Raw genomic sequence first — 21,283 nt, 5'->3', positions numbered from 1 at the left:
TAATTTTTAAAGTGACACCCAAAGTACTGTCTCAGAGCCTTGGGGCATGCATCCAGATGGAATCTGTGTCTGTATGGGCTAATCAGTTAAAGAACTTTCTACATTCAATTGCAAGTAGGTTTGAGTCAAATATGCTCAAAATTTTGCCCAAAATGCTTTCAGGAATTTCCCACCTATTATGCTCATCAGATGTTCCCATTATGCTTGCATTATGCTCTTAGGTTAGTGACAATTCTGACAATAATCTTTGAACATTTTAATCAGTGAATACTCTTTTAGATTATTTCACTAAAAGTGACTGCTCTATTAGAGAGTATCAATCTACAATGCATTTGAGTGCTCAGCTTGCAGCATCCATGCACTGACTGTTCTATTGGAGAGTATCAATCTATTTTCATGGATTTAAGCTCCATGGCTTGAAATATCCACCTAATATGCTAGCATTATGCAGCATAACACTCCAGCCTATTATGCTTTTTATTATGCTGGCATATTTCCTAATTGCAAGTACTTTGTAAGGAGATGTGCGTGGTTGAATAATTCCTTGAACACATTAGTGAATTTTATTGTCCAAAGAATACATTTATCCTGTTGTATTGATTTCTGCTTGTCACAGGTCCATATGCATTGGACTGTTCTGTGTAACAACACCCGTTCAAAATAACAAACTTATCTTGAAAATACTCATCAATTTGCAATGTTATCTGCTTTAATGAAGCCAAATTTCTGTTCATCTAGATCTATTAATTTTGCATCTCTGCCTATGTCATTGTTTCCCTTACCATATCAATGATTGTTTGTTCCATTGATTGTTGAGTGCAGCTGTATGAAGCTGTCATCAAAGTTAATAAATGCATGGCTAGAGCAGACTAAAATGTAGCATTTCAAATCATTTGGGGTATCAATTCAGCCAACTAGTTTGTAAAGAATAATTGGCTATAAGCTTGTGTAGTATTGATGGATGATAAACTGATGATTGAGTTTATGTGACCTAATTTATTTAAGCGTATGGTCATGCACATGTATGATTGTTTACTGTAAACTACATGTGTGTAAAGTAATAGACTAATCACACAATTTGTTCTTGATGTGACCTAGAGAATGTGAGTAGGTTAATGTGCAAGTATATATGGTATGCCTCACTATATAGCTTAATAGGATGTGGGAAATGTATGCAGGAGCTGGAATAAGAAATGAAAGACCTGGCAGTTTGTCTGCTTATTGAGCACAATGCAACTACTGAATATAGATAATAATTATAGAGTTAATTATGAAGGAGTCATTGCAGTGATAAACATGCTTGCTTATGCTCATAATTATAAATTTAGCATGTGCTTGTTGTACTACACTTGAAAGTAGTTAATACAACTTTATGATAAAACGGTCTATTCCTCAGGGGCAGCAGAGAAAGAGGGCTGCAACCCCTGTGAAAATATTATGGGGGCTTAGCCCCCTAAAAGTATCTGTAGCTGTGATGGAGAGCCTAGCACAATAGCATCAATAATTTAGATACTATAATAGAGCAATCAAGATTGAAGTATACTCTAATAGAGCAGTCACAGTATTCTTAGAGGAGCAGTGTAGCAAGCTACGTATGTAGTTATAAATAAGGAGATATAGCCTAGTTGATGAAGGGAAACTATTGCCAGTAGGTAGTACAGTGACCTTTATTGGTCTTCAACTTACTGCTAGACCATGGCATCATCAATCTAGACCCCCCTTAAATAATGTCTGCCCTTGCTATTCATGCATTAAAATCATACTGCCAATCATTCCATGAACTATCATTAGATTGACAGCTATCATGGATGATTCAGCTTTGGTGACTGCTTTCCAAAGTAATGTGAGTGAGATGATGAGTGTGCAACATAGAACACAGGGAAATGCAATACTTAGTGTGCTGGTCCTAGCATGAGATCAACTACATGGCAGGGGTCTGGAATTCCATCCTAGAACACTTTTGTACTTAAACACCTTGATTGAGAGTGCTAATGACAAAATGGAAATTGTAATGCTATAAATTAACATTGTGCAACTTTTTAAAGTATATACCACATTGTTTCAAATGAAACTATAGCTAGATGCACTCCTACAATGATAACTAAGTGCGTTTGGATAAAAATGTAACTACACATGTCAACAATTAGTGAAAACTAGCAGCGATTCTATCATCATGTACATTGCAGGATGTCTGGGATGCCATCCCTGGAGGACTACTTTACTTGTACATAAAACACCCAACCACACTGCATGAGGATATCAAAGTGCACAATATGCACCTCAAACATTGCAAATTATACATAATTGTGTTCTTCAGTATGATTAAAGCTATAGCCTTTGCCCTAAACATTGAAGAAGTTGCTAGCTAGCTAGGTTATGCAGGATTATTGACATACCGATATACACAAGGTTTTTGATCTGAAACTATATTCTATATTATTTATACAATAAAATTATAACGACTGTGCAAGTTTTATTAACTAAGCAACTTGTCTACAGCTGTTCAATTGACACAACTAATAGTAGATGGCAAATGTAGTGACTATACATGGTTGTTCTAATATAGTGAATGTTCTATTAGAGTAGTAGCTTGTAATGGCCTTTTAACTTTAAAAGTCAAGGATTTGACCACTTCTTAGAAGCCTCAGATGTTCTTCTGGATCTTCCCCTGATTTAAAGCTCCTATGGAAGACAGTTTGTAACAGTAGGAAAGAGGCAACCCACCAAAATCATTGAAGATCATTGCACTGAAAATTTCATCTCTGCCAGCCAGGTGGTTAGAAAGGTCGCAGCTTTTTCAAACTTGGTATGTAGAATACTTATACATCCAACTTCATTACCATCTTATGTGATAGGATTGGCTTCTCTTCTCTTGGCTGGTAGAGCACCTCGAACGAAAAATTTTCTCGACCCATCCGCAGAAAGTCAGCCTCCATGGAAAACATAGGCAAAGTTTTACTCACTTCTATACATGGTTTGGTAGGCCAACAACACTTGATATCACACTCAGAATCTGGGAGCTCTGGACGTCTTCTTTGGAGCGCACGAAATAAAGATCAATCACGTGAGGTATTAAAATCCGCGTGTCTCTCCAACAAGGGAACTCAGTTCCAAACCAAGAGCGGTATTAGTGATGGGGCACTAAGGATAACATACTACGATAGTCGGGAATTTGCTTCTTGCTACTTCATTTTTCACGTTGCGGACCCTATCGTAGTATTTTTTTAATTCCGGCCCTAATGGCACTCCCATCCTCCCCGATCTCTAGCTAGAAGTTAATCCTAATTTAATTTATAAATGACAAAAAGCAGAAGAAAGAAAAAGCAACAGTACAGTCAGTGGCGTAGCCAAGGGGGGGCAAGGGGAGGCATTTGACTAGGCGTTAGGGAGAGCACATTAGCACTCCGTGAAATTAAAGCTCACGTGATCTCACGTGACCTGATGACGTCACACAAGCCTACGTTGTGTGATACGTCATCGTCCGGGTGCATTCACTCTGGACTTGCAGCTCCAAGGCTACATCAAGTGTGAATTTCAGTGCATCGTTTTTATACTCCTCCTAGCTGAAATCGATGGTGGGTATCTATAAACAACGTTTTGAAAACGTTTATAGACTGTACTGAACTTAGAAAAAAAACTGAAAAGTCTCGAGCGAAAAAAAAAGTAAACTACAGCGGGAATCGAACCTTCGACCACTTGATTTCAAGCCTCATGCACTACCACTTCGCTACTGTGACTACTTGTATAATATTTACTAATTCTAGCTATAAAAGTCTAACACTCTTACCCTAACCCTAACCTAGCAGTTTATAAATGATTGCCTAACTCTTACCCTAACCCTAACCTAACTTTTACTACCCGATGTGACATTAAAGCTAGTCAGTTCTCTAACCTCGAGACGAAACAGGCTCAGGAAAGTGTTCCTTCACTACCATTCTAATCTATAGACTAAATAAAAGACTAACCAGTCGTATGAACAGCCGTACTGTATTCCGCGAGGCATTTCATCATTACCTCGTGGCCAGGAAGACCAGACTAATCACGTGATATAGATTACGGGTTAATTTACGGTATGCTAATGTGCTTTCCCTAATGGGTACTGGCATTTGCCCCCCGTCACGAAGAGATTTTTTTTAACTTCCGTCACAAGCTTTCCTGTAACTGACACGCATCCCAAATTACTGTTTGTGCGCTACTACGCGAGTGCACACAACATTCAACTCGTTTGTGAATGGATAATAATACGATGATTTCTTGCGCGTTAAAGCAATTGTTAAAACGGGGTTTTCCCCGATGCCTTTACCGAACGAAAATATTAGACACTGCTATATTTAGCCTACACTACTCACGTGATAGTGCATTTTTCGAACCCAAAGACAGATGACCCGCTCAAAGTGACTTCGCAAGAGTCGCAACTCAGAAGTGACAAGTGATATGCAGTGATGCTATAAACCTACGAGGTGATAAAGTGTTAAATGGACCAACTTTATTTTCCTGAGTTAATCACTCTGGATAATGACTTTTCAAGATATTCAAGTGTTACTAACATGTTGTCTTCTCTTAATCTACCATTGTTACAGGCAAGAAGAACCCAAGCTAAATTAAGTACTTTTTACAAAATAATTAACGGATATTTGATTGTGCCTACAGATGATCTTATCCCTAAACTTTCAAGTTTAAGGAGTGGCTACTATCACCAACCAATGACTCTAATTGATGCATACAAATTTTCCTTTTCCCCATCAACCATCAAATTATGGAACCAACTCCCTGCTGATGTAATTAATTCCTCTACCCCTAATGAGTTTTGTAATAACTTAAGTAACTTTTATGATCACACCTGTGCGTTATAATCTTTTGATTGCTGCACAGTAATAAATATAATAATCTTCGTATAGTCACGCGTGGCCAGACCGCTTTTTCTCAGCACGGCGCTTATCGATTAAAATCAGGCGCTTATAATTTTAATCGATAAGCGAGCAGGCGCTTATAATTTTAATCGATAAGCGAGCAGGCGTTTATAATTTTAATCAATAAGCGAGCAGGCGTTTATAATTTTAATCGATAAGCGAGCAGGCGCTTATAATTTTAATCGATAAGCGAGCAGGTGCTTATAATTTTAATCGATAAGCGCCGTGCTGAGAAAAAGCGGTCTGACCACGCGAGACTAGATCTTCGTACAGTGTGGTGGCATGCCAGTTTAATTTTCACTTTGTCAGTCAGTCAGATGATCCGTCACAAGCTTATAAATTCTGCTAACGGGAAAGGTGTAGAGTTTGGATTTCGTGTCAATTCATGGCGTTTGAATTTCGCCGGCTGAAGTGAGTGAGCTCGTCATACTATGCCAGTGTGCTAGGACTGCAGCACAGATTTTGGTAGTCTGGCGCCGCCCGCCCCTTCGCAAAAAGTAAGGGTCTGGTGAAATACAAATACCTAATCATTTCAAAAGGAATTCAATTAGACAGCGCACGTAATGCTTGTTACGTCAGATAATTGCACTTCAATTCGAACAAAAGCATTGTGTTGCCAAGGCGATTTCTGTGTGAACGTCATTGGCATGCACTAATTGGCTAGCGCCGAATCTGGGTGCTAGAAATGATTTAGTATCTGTATTTCACCAGACCCTTACTTTATGCGAAGGGGCGGGCGGCGCCAGACTAAGACTTTGGCTGACGTAAGTAACTGTGACACATTGTATTTGTACTAAAGTATTCACAAAATAGTTCTACTGGATTGTGGGCGAATTTGTTGGAGTACGGCTGTGGCACGTGCGATGATGCTCGACGAAAATACTTCCATTGATAAGTGATAACTGCATGGTAGCAATCAGTACTGAAATAGTTACGTAGCTAGTTATTTAAGCTGTAATAATACAACACCGTATGTTGGCTATCCCATCATTGGGTCATTAGCCTTTTGTGCAATCATGAACAATGTCGAGTGTTTTGTGGGGGATGCCTGCCCCCCCCACCACCGTCTGGCTAGCTACGCCCCTGAGTACAGTGCTTATTGGAGTAACACCCCCTTGTCTTCAGTGGCGTAGAGGTTACTCTAATTAATGACATAAGATAAAACAGAACGTTATAAACAAGTTATCTTACATATGGGCCTCAGCGACCTGCACAGCAATCGGTGCCTCAGCAATGGGCCAGCGAAAACTGGACCTGGCACTGCGAATGCACATAATGGCAGACCTCAACAAAGAGAAGCTTAATTTACATCTCAACCATCCCATCACTATTCCATAAGAAAGACTGTGCTTTGCACTCAAAAGGTTGGCTAATCTCTTATAAAACTGAGTAGCAGCATTACCCATTCCACCAGCTAAGGTGGGTACTGGAAGGACACAGGCCCAACCAATCAGTTCCAGTGCCCTACCAACTCAGGTACTGACTGTACGTAGTTAGCTATAGCTAAATGGTATGATGCGAGGTGCAATTAAGCCTCCTACAGCTACGTAAAGTTCTAATAATAATTATTATGCAAACAAGACGTTCATACAGCTAGTGTCCTACTAGAGATGACAAATTTTAGCTACAAAATGCCACCAAATTGAATCTTAGCATGTAATTTTCAAAAATTTCCTGGGGTCATGCCCCCAGATGCCCCTAGCTGCAGCATGCTTCGCATGCTGATTGCTGCAACTTGTACGCATACAATGGTGCCCAACGGATCCTTCAGGGCTAGCTACGCCACTGCTTGTCTTGATACACTATCGTTATAATTTACAAGAAGGCTGTGCCTAGAGTCACGGCAATCACGTGAATAAAAAAACTTAGACAAAAAACCTAAGAAAACGAAAAAAAAAGTTTGGCTAAAGCGAGGATCGAACCCAGGACGTCCCATACTCTAGCCCAGCGCTCTACCAGTGTATCACTGCGGTTCCAACTATCCTACTCCTTTAGTTTGTACCTTATATATGTCATTCATGAAGAAGCCTATATAAATAACACCAATAAAGAAGAAACTAAACCTGAACCCTTACCTAACCCTAACTCTAAAGAACAAGGCGCATCCCCTAAAGTCGAATGCTCGGGGCATACTACCAGGCGCATCCCCTAAAGTTGAATGCTCGGGGAATACTACTAGGCGCGTGCCCTAAAGTCGAATGCTCGAGGAATACTAGACCCTGCCAACCCCAGCTCGCCTCAAACTCAACAAAAACTTACCTTCATACAACTACTGTGTGAATTCTGGTTGACTGCGCCGTGACTTTAGCACCAGTCACGGTGCCGTGACTCTAGGCGCAGCGTTACAGGCAATATACGGAGGTTATTAGCAGAGATTTCAGATTCTTTGGATTCCAAGTGATTTGTGTAGGATTCCAGATTCCCCGGGGTCGAGACTACACATCAACGAGAGCCGGCGTAATCTTATCTGATAATCACCTAGTCACGTGCACTATGGCTAGTAGTGACGACGTGAAGCATTTGATTCTTAAAGGAGTGAAAATTAGTAATCGGAGGGGATCTTGTAGGAGAGTGTTTGAAGCGGATTACAATGGGACTAAGTGCGCTGCTAAACAAGTTCGCTCGGAGAGAGCATCATCATTATTATTTTACCGTGATAATGAGCAGGCAGAACAGATCCGAACACAACGCTTTCTCCACGAATGTCTGTTACACAGTAAACTTGATCATCCAAACATAGTAAAGATGTTAGGAGTGCATTATCCTAGTGACAGAAAAGTCCTGCCAGCTGTAGTGATGGAACTGATGGAGTACAGCCTTACCACAATTTTAGAGAAGTCCCAGGACATTCCCATGTATGTGAAGCTGTCAATATTACAAGATGTCAGTAGAGGAGTCGATTACCTCCACACTCTAAACCCTCCTGTGATACATCGTAACCTCAACTCCAACAATATCCTATTGACTAACAATTTGGTAGCCAAACTTTGTGGCTTTGGATCAGCACAGGTGGTGTCACAAATATGGCCTTTAGATATAATAGATGAAATTGAATTCTTTATTCCTCGAGGTACACATGAACCTCGACATGGATTACCATTAGACGTTTTCTCATTTGGCTGTGTGATCTGTCATGTGATCAGCCAACGATGGCCAGTTTCGTCAGGTCAAATGTTTGCTCCCAGACCAATAATCACATCATTGCCACAGCCTAGCCAAACAATTCCAGCAGTTCCAAACTCACCTGTTCATGCATATGTGCTATTGGAAGTTGACAGACGTGAACGTTACATTGATCAGATCAGTGATAGGTCGCTTAAACGACTGGTGATATCATGTTTGAATAATGATCCAGAAAAACGTCCTCCAATATCACTAGTGTGTGGGAGGATTACCAGTATAATAACAGGTGAGCTTATAACATACCACATGCAATACCCCTACGTACAGAGCAGGGCCATGTTAAACACTTTTAGAAGCTAAAAGCAATCCATAAAGTTACTCGCTTGAGGTAGTTTAATTTCAATGGGGTCTTGTAGCTACATCAACACAGCTTTATACTTCAATGTACTTTCTCCATGTTTCTCTTACTCAAATTGATACTTGCTGATGCCACAGTAAGCAGCATGTATCACCAGCCTACCACACAAACACTTGTGTCCCTTCAAAGACAGGTAAATCTTTGAGCAGAATTTCCCATACAGCTTTTCGTTAACTCTTAAGTGACTTGGCAAAGCATGCATTGGTGAGTGGCTTATATAGTTACAATGTCCTTTTCACTGTTGGCCAACCATTTTCTGAAACAGTTAGACACCGATACCAGCAACTTTGAAGCATAAATGCTTCATAGGAGGTGTTAGAATGATGTAATAGAAACTTTGCCTTGTTAAACTTTAACTTGTAGTATGGTTAGTGGGCAGATCAAAGGCTGCCACCAGTGTTACAAATCAGTTGTAAACTGGTTTACAAATAATTGTAGCATGGCTAAGTACCTCCTTTTGGCCACACAGTCTGGCCGCTAATTAGTTCAAAGACTTCAAACGAAACCATACACCAGACCAACACAGGAAGTCACAATGCAAGGCTAATTATGTCAAGGGCTGACAAGGAGTTAAATTGCTCTGGAATGAATGAACACACAACACTGCACTGTCTGAATAAATGGGAAGCAGTACAACTGCTGGGCTGAGCCTGGTGTGAACGAGCCAGGTGTCTACCACAGGCTCATTCACCAATAAATTAAGCTATTAGAGCACTGCACCACTCAATAATGAATATCAGACACTTCAGCTATACCCACGTAAATGATGGGGAAGCTGTAAAATGGCTGGAGTGATTGGCACCAATGATGGCACCGTGATCATGAGTAACAAACATTAACTAACCATCAAGACAGTAATTAGTGAGTAAAATCGTTCCTTGTACACAGCGCTCAGCAGTAGCCAATATTATCCTTGCATTCTTGCTCCTTCTGTGTTACAAATGGGCATCTTTGATCTGCACATGCCCTGTACCACAAAACAGTAAGAACACACCCATTCGGATTGTATCTGATTTGTAAACACAACACCTGAGGGTTGCAGGCCTGAGGGTGGAGTGTTTGCAAATCAGATACAAACCTCATGGGTGTGTTACAACTATTACTTAGACAATGGCAGTCAATGAATGATTTGATATTTGCGAAGTGTGTAGGTTTATATTCCAGTAAGAAACTTGTACAAACTTTGACAAACAAATTGCAGCAAAATTCAAGATAAGGGGCCATTGTCTAAATTGCTAAGACGTGCATTACTGTGGACAGGAATGATGTAATAATTGCAACTCGGCCTCAGTGAATATTACATCATTCCTTCAGGGTTGTTTATCCACTGAAGAATCATAGTACTGCTTGTCTTACCCATGTTATGCAAAGTTTACTTTGATGTGTGGAGGTCTCTTATTTATGAAGAAATCTGATATCAGGGGGTAGTTGGAAAAGGCGGATGTGGTCAGAGACGGACACGGATGCAGACACGGACACGAACATTTTCAAAATATACTTTTACATTTATACAACAGTTGTTTTCATACCTAATGTTATCTGTACAGTAGTCAGATGTAGAGTTCGTCTTTGAGTAGTGCTTGTACATTTATAAGCGCATGTGTGGAGGATAGGCTAGCATGCTACAGACTACCACATCCTATTGTACACATGCTATAGAAATCTTGTGCGTACTCACAGAGGTTCAGTTGACATGCCCTAACTTCGCTTCACAAACCAGGACTGTAGTAGGCATAAGTGCCTGTGCCTTATACTGAAAGCTGTGAGCTCTTGGATTTGGCCTGTGAGAGTAAACTAGGTTGGATCTCTATAGTTCAATAACTGCTTTAGATTTTTAGAGCATTTGTACAGCAGTACATGGTCTATAACACTTGTAGTGTGTAGTCAATCCTCTGCACATGTGTTATAAATGGATTAGTACTACGTGAAAATCATGCATGTCTGGGACTAGAAGTGAAAGACTACTACACAGAACAACATTGGGTATGAAAAATTAACTGTCGTATAGATGTAAAAGTGTATTTTGAACATGTCCGCATTCGAATCCACCTATATTCACCTTTCCAACTACCCGATATCAGGTGATTTACTGGTAAGAAAGAGTTTATTGTCAAAAACAATCAATGTATGCAATTAATGTTATAGCTTCCATGAGGTACTTTATTTTAAACACAAAACTATATTTTCCAATAGCTATAATGCCTTCTCCTTGTATGCATGATACTAGGGTGTAATGTATATGCACAGCTTTGGTAACTAGCTATATGAAGCTTCATAACTGTAAGAAGTATTTTGTAAGACAGTCCCCTCTTGGTAGTTGATACTATGCAGTATGACATTAACATGCAGCAGTATAAATAATCGCTCACATATTACATATGCAGGTAAGACAAAGGCTCTAGACCACTAAAGAATGTAATTAAAATCCCTAAACTATAAAACCTAATGCTTACATAGAATGAGGAAAACACCACACTGTCAACACTATCACATGTTAAATTTAGTTAGCGAGGCAATACAGTACTTGTTACTACTGTAACTACATTTAATCATTTAACTAAATCATTTAAATACTTCACCATCAAGTACCTACCTCACAAGAGCTCTTATCTAACCTGCCATCACTATCCATAGTTGTTTGAGTACTGTGCAACATATGGTATTGTGTAATGGTGTATGTTTACAGCATATTGCTACTTTGGTGGAAGGAAGGCAGCACCTTTTGTCACTATCATAATATATATGACTGGCTGAGCAAAAACCAGGTTTTTTTGTAAACTTATTGAAATAAACTGGGTAAAAATACAAGTGCCACATAAAAATTGTAATCATGGTTTAATCGGTTCAGTACACAGTGTAACTAATCTCAAATCAATAAAACTTATGTATACAGCATCAGATTCGTCTGTTTCATGGAGATTATGTTTAGAGTTAGCAAACAGCATGTGAGTTGTAGGCATTTAGCTATTTACAATGCAATAGAAGTAAAGTTTACCATTGTTATTTCTTTGTTGGAATGGCCTTCTCCTTTGTCTACACTGAGGAGTACAGGGAGAGCACCATACTGTACTGTCAGTGATTAAAGTAGTACAGATGGTTAATAATTACACGTGATTCAGCAACAAAATACTAACAACACTTATTTAAGCACACTGTTCATATGTCACAATATTACGAGATATTTACATAACCTACAACACACTCAATAATGCATACATTACTACACTACAGTCTGTCACATATCTTCCCTTTCAAAATCTTAATCTATCAGGTGGTGTTATCACCTGACTGGCTTCTGGTGACAACTCTACTAGGTATCTCATTGGGAGTCTTGTATTCTCCAAAAGTGCAGTGTCTGCTTCTTGTTTAACTTGCAAATTTATACTGTTTCTTCTCATCTGCCCATTGGGTGTTGGGTGTGGATATGATGTAAGATGGGGAGTGGATGCTTGTTGAACAACAGTTCCAGGTACATGGGAATTCTCTGTCTTAACCCACACAGGAGTATTGTCCGTTAATGGAGGAAGAGAACAAACATGATGTTGGTTGTTGTTGTGTACTTTTCATGAAGTTCTGGACTATAGTATGTTCACGTTGAGCTGAACCCTCAAAAACATTTAATAACTCATGGATGCAATTACACACGATCTTGAAATTTGGCTCATTTGTAGTACTGCTTGACCCGCTAAAAATATTTCAAAATCTTGTTGTTCAAATGTTAGACATAATATTTACGGTCAATCAAAATTTTCACAATACATTTCCTATGGGGAAGCCATATAAGTACAGTGCCCAATACAGCCCTTTCCCAAGCTTGTAATGGAGCCAAACCGTACGTGTCTGTTGTTGACACCTTTGCTGTTACCAATAATCATCTGGTTGGCTGAAATGTTAACTCTGTTGAGAAAAAATCCACTTTTAATTTTTAGCCGTTTTTCAGGATTCAGCTCAACGTGAACATACTATAAGATTACACCACTGTATTGGAGTAGCACAATAGCTTAGTAGTGCTATATAGGTATCTTTGGGAATGCTTTTGATATTACACATTGTTCACTCTGCTTGTTACACATTGTTACTTATCCATTTGGCTGTGGATAATAGGGGCTGGAAGTGATATGATGAAATCATAGGTTTCAGCAAATTGCCTCATTTCTGCAGATGTAAAATGCATTCCATTGTCACTAATCATATTATATTGAACGTGACTACTGTTCTATTAAAGTATCAATGTGTAATTTTTATGTCTTTTTCACAAAAATTACACCTACCATGCCTGAATTTTGCTCACTGCTTTTATCCACCCATTACTCCAAAATGTTTGCAGGCAAAATCAAATGTGTCTCTATCCACTCCTAATTTTTCCCAGGGAAGATTTGATTGTAAAGTGCTCAACGTTGTCTGTCTCTGTGCAAGAATTGTCTGCTGATATTAAGGGCATGCCTTGATGAAATCGTCAAGAGCTCTTGTGATTTCTGGCCACCAAACTGCTGCTGATACTCTGGATTGACACCTTTGAAAGCCTTGGTGGATCTCCTTAGTATTTCTGCTCTCATAGCTTCTGGCACAACTATATTCTTGAACCAAACAGAAGGAGATTGTCATTCACAATGAGGCTAGTGTGGACTAACCAGTATGTACTGAGATCACCTTTAAGAGTGTTGCAATTCAGCCATTGTGAGTCACAGAATTGTATCAGCTGGGAACCAGTATGGTCATTCAGTTGAGCCATACTATATGTATCAAGGTAATCTTACACCCTGTAGTTGCAGTGTAGAAAGAATAGATTGTACCCTGTAAGAACACTTCAGTATCTGATATTACTTTGTGTGTTGATTGGTGCCCTTAAAAGAGTATCAGCCATATACATATACAGTTTCTTGTCTGGAATGTGACATAATAGAGAATACTGGAACCTTGGAAGATGTACATGAAAACGGAGAGCTCTTGGTAGGAGGAAATCTATTTGGACAGGTGGTTTGTGGTCAGTCTCGAAAATGAAGGGCCTGCCCAGGACATAGTCAGTTTTTTTTTCTCAGCAGAGTAAACTAGAGTCAGAGATGTTTTTCATTTTGAGCATAGCAACTTTCAGTACCACTGAGGCTAGGCCTGCGCCTATTATGCCGGCATAATCTTGAGAATAATAGGTAACCAATTTCGTGAGAATAATTCCGGAATTATAGGATGGTTACAGGTATAATTTTAGAATAATCGGATGACCACGGGAATAATCGGTGGAATTAGGGTGTGTGTCTCTTATTGATTACCTAGAAGAAAGAGTTAAGTTATTACAAATGATATAAAGCTGACAGGAGTGCTGGCTGAAAGTAGCTGAAAAGCCTCTAAAAGATCGATATACTCTAATAGAACGCTCAAATACTCTAATAGAGCAGTCAGATCGTTTCATGTTAACAATCTGCAGCCAGCATCAAGGATTTAACTACATATGATTATCTGTAATTACATCTTATGCCATTGTATCTTCTTCACACCTTTAAGCATTATTATCTACCTAACTTAGTAGCTATACAGTAGTTACAGCATATTATTATAATACACTAATGATTAAATACACTTGAATTATTACTGTAGGTAGTTATTCTAAGTCTACTGTAACTATTATGGATAGAATAATGATGTGTAAGGTGGAATGCTTCACATACTGTATGGCTATTATAATTTGAACAAAACTACGCGGCAGCATCTTGAAAACTATTAAAGCGACTAGCCACAGATATGTACTGAATGAGAATAATTATGGAATAATAGGCTGGATACAAGAATAACAGAAGAATAATAGGAGAATTTTTTGGGAAATTCTGGAAAGAATAATAGGTAAAATTTTGAGCATAATAAGGGAGGCAAATCTCATTGGTTTCCACTCATGATTCTCTTGATACTTTAGGAGAACTGCTCCCAGGCCATGTGCTGAAGCATCTGCACTAATCTTAGATTCTGCATTGAGGCCATAATGAGCAAGAACCCGTGGTAAAGCAATTTCCTTCTTCAATATGTGCAAAGCCTTCATGAGTGGGGGTCCACAGCCAGGTAGTGTTCAACTTTAAAAGTTCTCAATAAGGTTGTCTTATGTCATCTATTTGAGGTGAAAATTTCTTAAGCTGGTTAATCATACCCATAAATCTCCAGAGTTCGGTAACTGTTGTTTTATCTTTTGAATAGCTTCTGTCTTACGAGGGTCTGGAGAATTCGACATCAGCATCTATGACATGACCTAGGATAACAATTCTAGAACATGAAAATTGGCACTTATCTCTGTTGGCTGCACAGCATGATGTTGGTTCAGTAACTCAACAAATCATTCCCAGGCTTTCCATCTTTGTTTAACTTTCTCACATTATGGAATTGGTACATTTCTTCATATTGTCAAACTACTATAACAATATAACTTGTTACATATTACTAGTTACTTCTATACAATATAACACGTTACAGTTACATATTACTCCCAGAGAAATAGAAAAGTTACATAATTACACGTTACTTTGGGGGCTGTAACTAGTAATATTATTATTACATTACAAGCTATAAATTAAGCCCAACCTTCTAAATACATGCTCCCAACCTACAACTACAAGTGACACACGTTTCTGTGGCGTAGTTCAGCATACTTTGTTGTAGTACCAAGGGCACTCCTCATACACTATCACTGTTTGTTCTTGCCTGTACAGCCGTATTCAGTGCTGTCAGGACCCAAACTGCAGCCAGTCACGTGCTGCATACAACATGCATTAAAAATGAAAATGCGTTACCATTTCCAGATGTAATATCCATTATAAATTACTCATTACTTTGTTATGTAATGCGTTATACTACTTTGTTACAACATCAGTAATATTATTACATGGCACATTGCAAATGTAACTCATTACTCCCAACTCTGATCTGAACTTCTCCATAACCTTGCTGTAATTCCATCTGAGATTTGAGTGGTTGTTGGGATATCATCTACATCAGCTCCTAAGCAATAAAGGAGTGTACTGGCTTGGCATTCGTCGCTTTTCTTTGACAGTCTGGAGGCCATTCAATATTGTTCAAATCTACTCTTCCATTTTGGCCACTTGTCCACTTTGGTAAAACAGAACAGTGCTGGAGGAACCCTCGCCATCAAAGAATCCCACTTCTAACACTATGTATGGTCAGTGATTGAAGCTGTACAGACGGATAACAGTCACATGTGGTTCGCAACAAACTACTAACACTCTTATTAAAGCACACTGTATATACTCACAATATTACCAGATATGTACATAATCTATGACACATGCAATAATACATTATGACATGCAATACAGTCTGTCACACATACCTTGATAGATTTGTCAATTCATGGTGGATAGATTAATCCAATCATAGCTTATGAAGTATGATTGATTATTTAAGTGCCTGCAATTTATTTGCTGCATTGTTGCTGTTCAAATACTGTTCCAACTGTCAAGAGTGTTCATCATAAAAGGCTGAAATTTTGGCTGTGCACTGCTTTGTTACTATAGATATGTAAGTAACAGAGAAGCAGTAAAAATATTCAAAGAATGTGTGAAAACACCAGTTTTAGCTCAGCCGGTTACATATGGCAAAGTATATCCTTTGTCAAGTTCAGGGTAAAGTGACTTCATAATGGTAATAGAATTAACATGTTTACTGATTCTACACCCATTCACATAATGTAATACCTTTGGGCACTCTTGGAAGCTTCTTTGATGGGATATAAACTGTGCTGCAATTATTATAGTTGAGTGCTGCACTGCAAAAAGAATCATATCAACAGTCACTGCAGGCTAATTAAGCTATTTATGTGTCTATTTTGCTCAGTCTTTAAGGTTACGGTCAACCGGAGGAAATAACTAAAATACCACGTGCTGTACTTTAGGTTATAATGTGTATTTGCTAATAAACATGCGTATTTACTTACTGACCCATTACAGTCCATAGAGTAGTCTAATAGGTGGGAAATTTGAAGCTGCTATTGTTAATTACTCAAGAGTAATATTGTGGCTTGTGAAGTGCTTTGAAGCATTAATACACATCAAATTGCTGGGAAACTAGTACCATTTTTGCCAAGATGATTAGTCAAAAAAAGCCAGCAGACACATGGGCAAGGACAATAAACCATTAAAAAGGCTTACTTTAGTGATTAGAGTATAGTGCACAAAAAGTTGTTTAATTTTCAGTTTCACACAAATCCTTCTAATATTGCACTAAGAAAATGCACTTAAGAACACTTTTTGGTATCTGTCTTTGCACCCACTACTACTGAATTGTTCTAAACCACAGCATCTAGCCTGTCTAGTAGTATACTGTAGAAAACTGATGTGAAGTGAAATGCCAAATAAAAACACAAATAATTAGTGACATTCAAGTGCCACGCACTAGTACAACTAACTGTGTATCACAGATATAAACACCCAACAACCTTTCTTTCACTAAGCTGATGTTTGCTTCGAGCCTTACAGAACTAATTATAGTGCTAACCTTGTACGTAGACATCAAGAACTCATCACGCCATACTATTAAGCAATCACCAAATATTATTAGCAAGCTTTTATCAACTCATTTACACAACATTCATACTATCCTAGTAGCAAGAGTTAATAATAGTGGTAGGGAGAGTACTCAACACTGAATATGGCCTGTATATAGGAGTTTGAGGTTATGGTCACAGCCTTTCAATCTAGGGAAGTCAAAGTATGCACTGCAATAAAACTCATTAACTGTACCACATTGTGTAATATTCCATAAAATTTATATTATTATTATTAGCACTTTACAGTGACCAGCACTGAAGGTCTGACAGCAGCATGTGCTGCAGCCTTAGGATTACCTAACCTAATTATGATGATTGCTAGATTTTGTGTTTGGATTTTAGTGCTATTTACCACTAGGGCAGTGTAAACATTGTGTAAATGAGTTGGTAAAAGCTGTTTAAGGTGGCGGTTACCTCACAATTTCCAGTTTGAAGGATATTTTTAAAATTCAGTTATGAACACATTTGTAGAACTACGCGAAAGCAAACACCATTACATCGTAGACCAGTTATTCCTCTACCTACACGATGATTTATACGGCCATTAGATGCTGAACTATAACACTATAGAGCTGATTGTAAGAGCATGCAAAAATATTTTAGGCATCAGTTTACGCAGTTTGTTGCACATTATGGCAAAGTAAAACATGTAATCTATCCTTTCGCAGCATAAGCGGGCACAATCAACACAACTTCAGCCTATGCCAGGCTGAAACACAGCTATGGGATTTTGAAACCCTTTTGGCCACCGCAAAGGGACCTAAAACCTGCTGTAACATCGCCAGGCAGTACAAAAATCTTTTTTTTCTTGACATGCGGCCCTGCTACAATAACTAATCACTTATTTTACGCTAATACAGAGGTCTCCCTCACTAGCATACAAGAAAAAACTGACGCAGAAAGTTGTACTAACACTTTAGCATACCATACAAAACCACAAAATTAATGACGTATGTCGCCTAAGGTTTGTGCGAACCACCCGAATCCTCGTAAACAAAGCTTCTAAACTACTCTACTTACTTTAGTGAATGTCTTCTTTAATAATACTCGCACAATAATAACAAATTTCTTCTTGTTACAAGGCAGTGGGCCTCAGCACAGGCAGCTGCCATTTTAATTATAATCACATGATGCAATAAATGAATTTTTGTGGCATGATGTATGGCTTCGTTTGCAATGGCTTCGTTTGCAATGGTTTCAAAACCACGACTTCCAGGTAACAGCCACCTTAATATATTTGGTTACAAGCGTTACAGAACTAATTACAGCACAAACCTTGATGTGTTTTGTAGACACCAAGAAGTCATCATACCATACTACAGTTAAATCATTACCAACATCAGTTTAATGAAACAAAGTTTGTTGGGTACTTATATCTGCCTGTTTTAGTGTGTGGGAATGATGTCACTAATTATTTGTGGTTTCTATGGAATTTTACTACAGTATACTATTTCTTGATGCATTTTCTGCAGTATATTACTAGACAGGCTAAATGTTATGGCTTAAACCAGTTCAGTGGTAATGGACAAAGGAAAATCGCTCTTAATTCCATTTTCTTAGCGATACTGGAAGAATTTGTGTGAAACTTTGAAAATTAAATAATTGTTCTCATGCACTGCACCCTGATTGCTAAAGTAAGCCTTTCGTAATGGCTTTCTGTCCCTGGTCGTGTCCCTGCTGGCTGTTTTTCACTAATCACCTTGGCAAAAATAGGATTAGTTTCCCAACAATTTGACGTGTAGTAATGCTTCGAAGCACATCACAAAGCACGCTATAACTCTTCAGCGATTAACAACAGCAGCTTCAAATCTCCCAACCTATTAGACACTGTAATAGGCCAGTAAGTAAAGATGTGTGCTTATTAGCAAAGGCGAATTATCACCTAAAGTACAGCATGCGATATTTTACCTATTTCCAGTTGACCATAACCGTAACTAAATTCATTTTACAGAAGTCATTTTATCTTTAACAGAAACCTACACAGTTCCAGGGGGTAGGTCATGACATCACAATAATTATGTGACATATCCGTACTGTACATTTTCCATACAGTTTAGTTCCAGTAAACTGTGAATTTTGGCACTATATTTATTGTCAGAAATAATCGTTTCAAGTACCTAGCCCCACCTAACCCAACTCCAGCGAAACTATGATGATTTATGCAATAGAGCATTATTTAGAATAAATCCTAACCTTATTTTCGGGTACCTGTATTGTTGTTCACTGTATTCTTAATCGCCAGTAGTAAATTCAATCGACTTTTGCATCTACAATTATGCAAGAAGCCGGTACATTAAGTTTTGTATCATGTAATTATCAATGGAATTCAGTTCATTTACATATGATCGTACGTATTATGACATCATGACCTACCCCCTGACCCAATTAATTCATTTCTCACAAAAGTCCTTTAACAGAATCCATTCCACAGAAACCCTTTAACTTCTACACTTTTAACCATGAATGCAATTGCACTCTGCACGCTCATTTTGGACAGATCATACAAGGTTGGATACTCTCCCTACCACCAATATTAACTCTTGCTAGTGGTAAATAGCACTAAAAATCAACCACATAATCTAGCCTTGGCATTTAAAGTTATGGTGTATTATGCAATGTGGTACAGTTAATGAAAATTTGTGGTGCACACTTTGGTTTCCCTAGATTGAAGGGCTTCAACTTAGCTTTGAGTCCACATGGTTTGTGTAGACAGCCTTTCCTAACTCGATTAACATATGGCCATATGTGACCGTCTGAGCAAAAACCCAACTTGTTCGCACAAGCATGCATATTGAGAAAACGAAATTTAAAAATAATTCGTAAATTTACACATGCTACAAAGAAAAATATGCTAGTTTTTATCAGGCCAGTATTTGAAGAAGGAAGACACCAATTGATTAAAACTATATACCATCTTATTCGCCTGCTCATGAAGAGTTCAAAATTCTTTGTTTTGTTTCTGTAGCTTCAACGGTATTTGTGTCAAGTGCATTTGTTTACGATACGGTAAACGTAAACAAGATCGTCATCGTTTCTTCTACCATATCCATATGTGCAAGTTAAGGCCCAAACGAACTTGGATTGTCAGGGTTCGAACATTCATCAACTAAAGTTCACGAATCTTTCAAACTTTTAAATGGAGCTGATTCCTGTTAGTGCAGTACATAAGCCCTTAAAATTGACATAATCGTTCACTTTTTGATAAAAGCACCAATTTTTTTACAGGGTATATGGAGCATGCACTAAGTGTTTTAAGAAGGGGAGGCACGTAAAAAGTCCTCAGGAACACCCCTATTTGCACCCTGACAAGAAAACTATTTGTTACTATTAAAAATCAATCATGTTTCTATCAAGTTGACTGCTGGGCCTAGTATCATAGTAGTACAAAGCATACAGCTGGAACATAATAGCCTATTAGTAATCTATAAAAAAACAAATAGTTTTCCCACCTAGGTAGTAAACAAAATCACTAAAATTTCCATTTGCAGGGATTCTGTTAAAGTTTTGGACCTTCAATGCTGACGATTGTGTAGTACTCTGTACAAGGATCATCCTGATGTGTATCATTTCTTTATTGAAGGGGTATAACAAAAGTTATTTAATACTAAAGTCACAGGTGGATAGCTCAACAAAAAACCATGAACTATAGCAGCTCAATTATCAAGCACAGAGCTTGAACGAAAGGTGCCTTGTCCTTATACTGGGCACCATATGAAAGGTAATTAAATTTCTAGTTTAATGAAGGCAGTTGCAAGTTGTTTCCACATCTTGTTCTCAAGTTACAGCGCTTTCAATTCAGTGTAATATAGCATAAGCAAGAAAAGCACACAGATGAGTATTAAGGTATTTATTAGTGCTGTGATAATGCTCAAAATAAGTATAAAGGAGCTGGGTTCCAATGAAGTGAGATTTTGAGCACTAAGAAGTACCTTTTGACGCATCCATGTGCTTTTCTTGCTTATGCTATATTACACTGAATTTAAAACGCTGTAACTTGAGAACAAGATGTTGAAACAACTCGTAACTGCCTTCATTAAACTAAAAATTTAATTACCTTTCATATGGTGCCCAGTATAAGGACAAGAGACCTTTTGTTCAAGCTCTGTACTTGATAATTGAACTGCTGTAGTTCATGGTTTTTTGTTGAGCTATCCACCTGTGACTTTAGCACTAAATAACTTTTGTTATACCCCTTCAATAAAGAAACGATACACATTAGGATGATCCTTGTACATAGTACTACACAATCGTCAGCATTGAAGGTCCAAAACTTTAACAGAATCCCTGCAA

At 38.3% G+C, this 21,283-nt stretch overlaps 1 protein-coding gene and 1 long non-coding RNA gene across 3 annotated transcripts in view; one reads left to right on the top strand and one right to left on the bottom strand.

The window, feature by feature from the left end:
• Positions 1–5,911: 5,911 nt before the first annotated feature.
• On the bottom strand, positions 5,912–7,237 carry LOC136247720 (uncharacterized). The gene is made up of 3 exons (XR_010697727.1): positions 7,170–7,237; positions 6,102–6,170; positions 5,912–6,051 (listed from the first exon to the last, which is right to left on the bottom strand). It is a non-coding gene; the product is annotated as an uncharacterized lncRNA (long non-coding RNA).
• A 154-nt stretch (positions 7,238–7,391) lies between these two features.
• The window catches only part of LOC136247696 (uncharacterized), a 30,514-nt gene continuing 16,622 nt past the window's right edge, over positions 7,392–21,283 (top strand). For both annotated transcript variants that reach the window (XM_066039524.1, XM_066039522.1), the window contains exon 1: positions 7,392–8,319. In XM_066039524.1, the coding sequence (XP_065895596.1) occupies positions 7,404–8,319 (916 nt within the window). In that variant the 5' untranslated portion in view covers positions 7,392–7,403. The remainder of the gene's footprint in view (positions 8,320–21,283) is intronic.

The sequence above is a fragment of the Dysidea avara genome, chromosome 2 (genome assembly GCF_963678975.1).
Source record: "Dysidea avara chromosome 2, odDysAvar1.4, whole genome shotgun sequence".
Classification (NCBI taxonomy): domain Eukaryota; kingdom Metazoa; phylum Porifera; class Demospongiae; order Dictyoceratida; family Dysideidae; genus Dysidea; species Dysidea avara.
The sequence above is the reverse complement of the archived record's forward strand: the minus strand, read 5'-3'. Positions and strand labels throughout refer to the sequence as shown.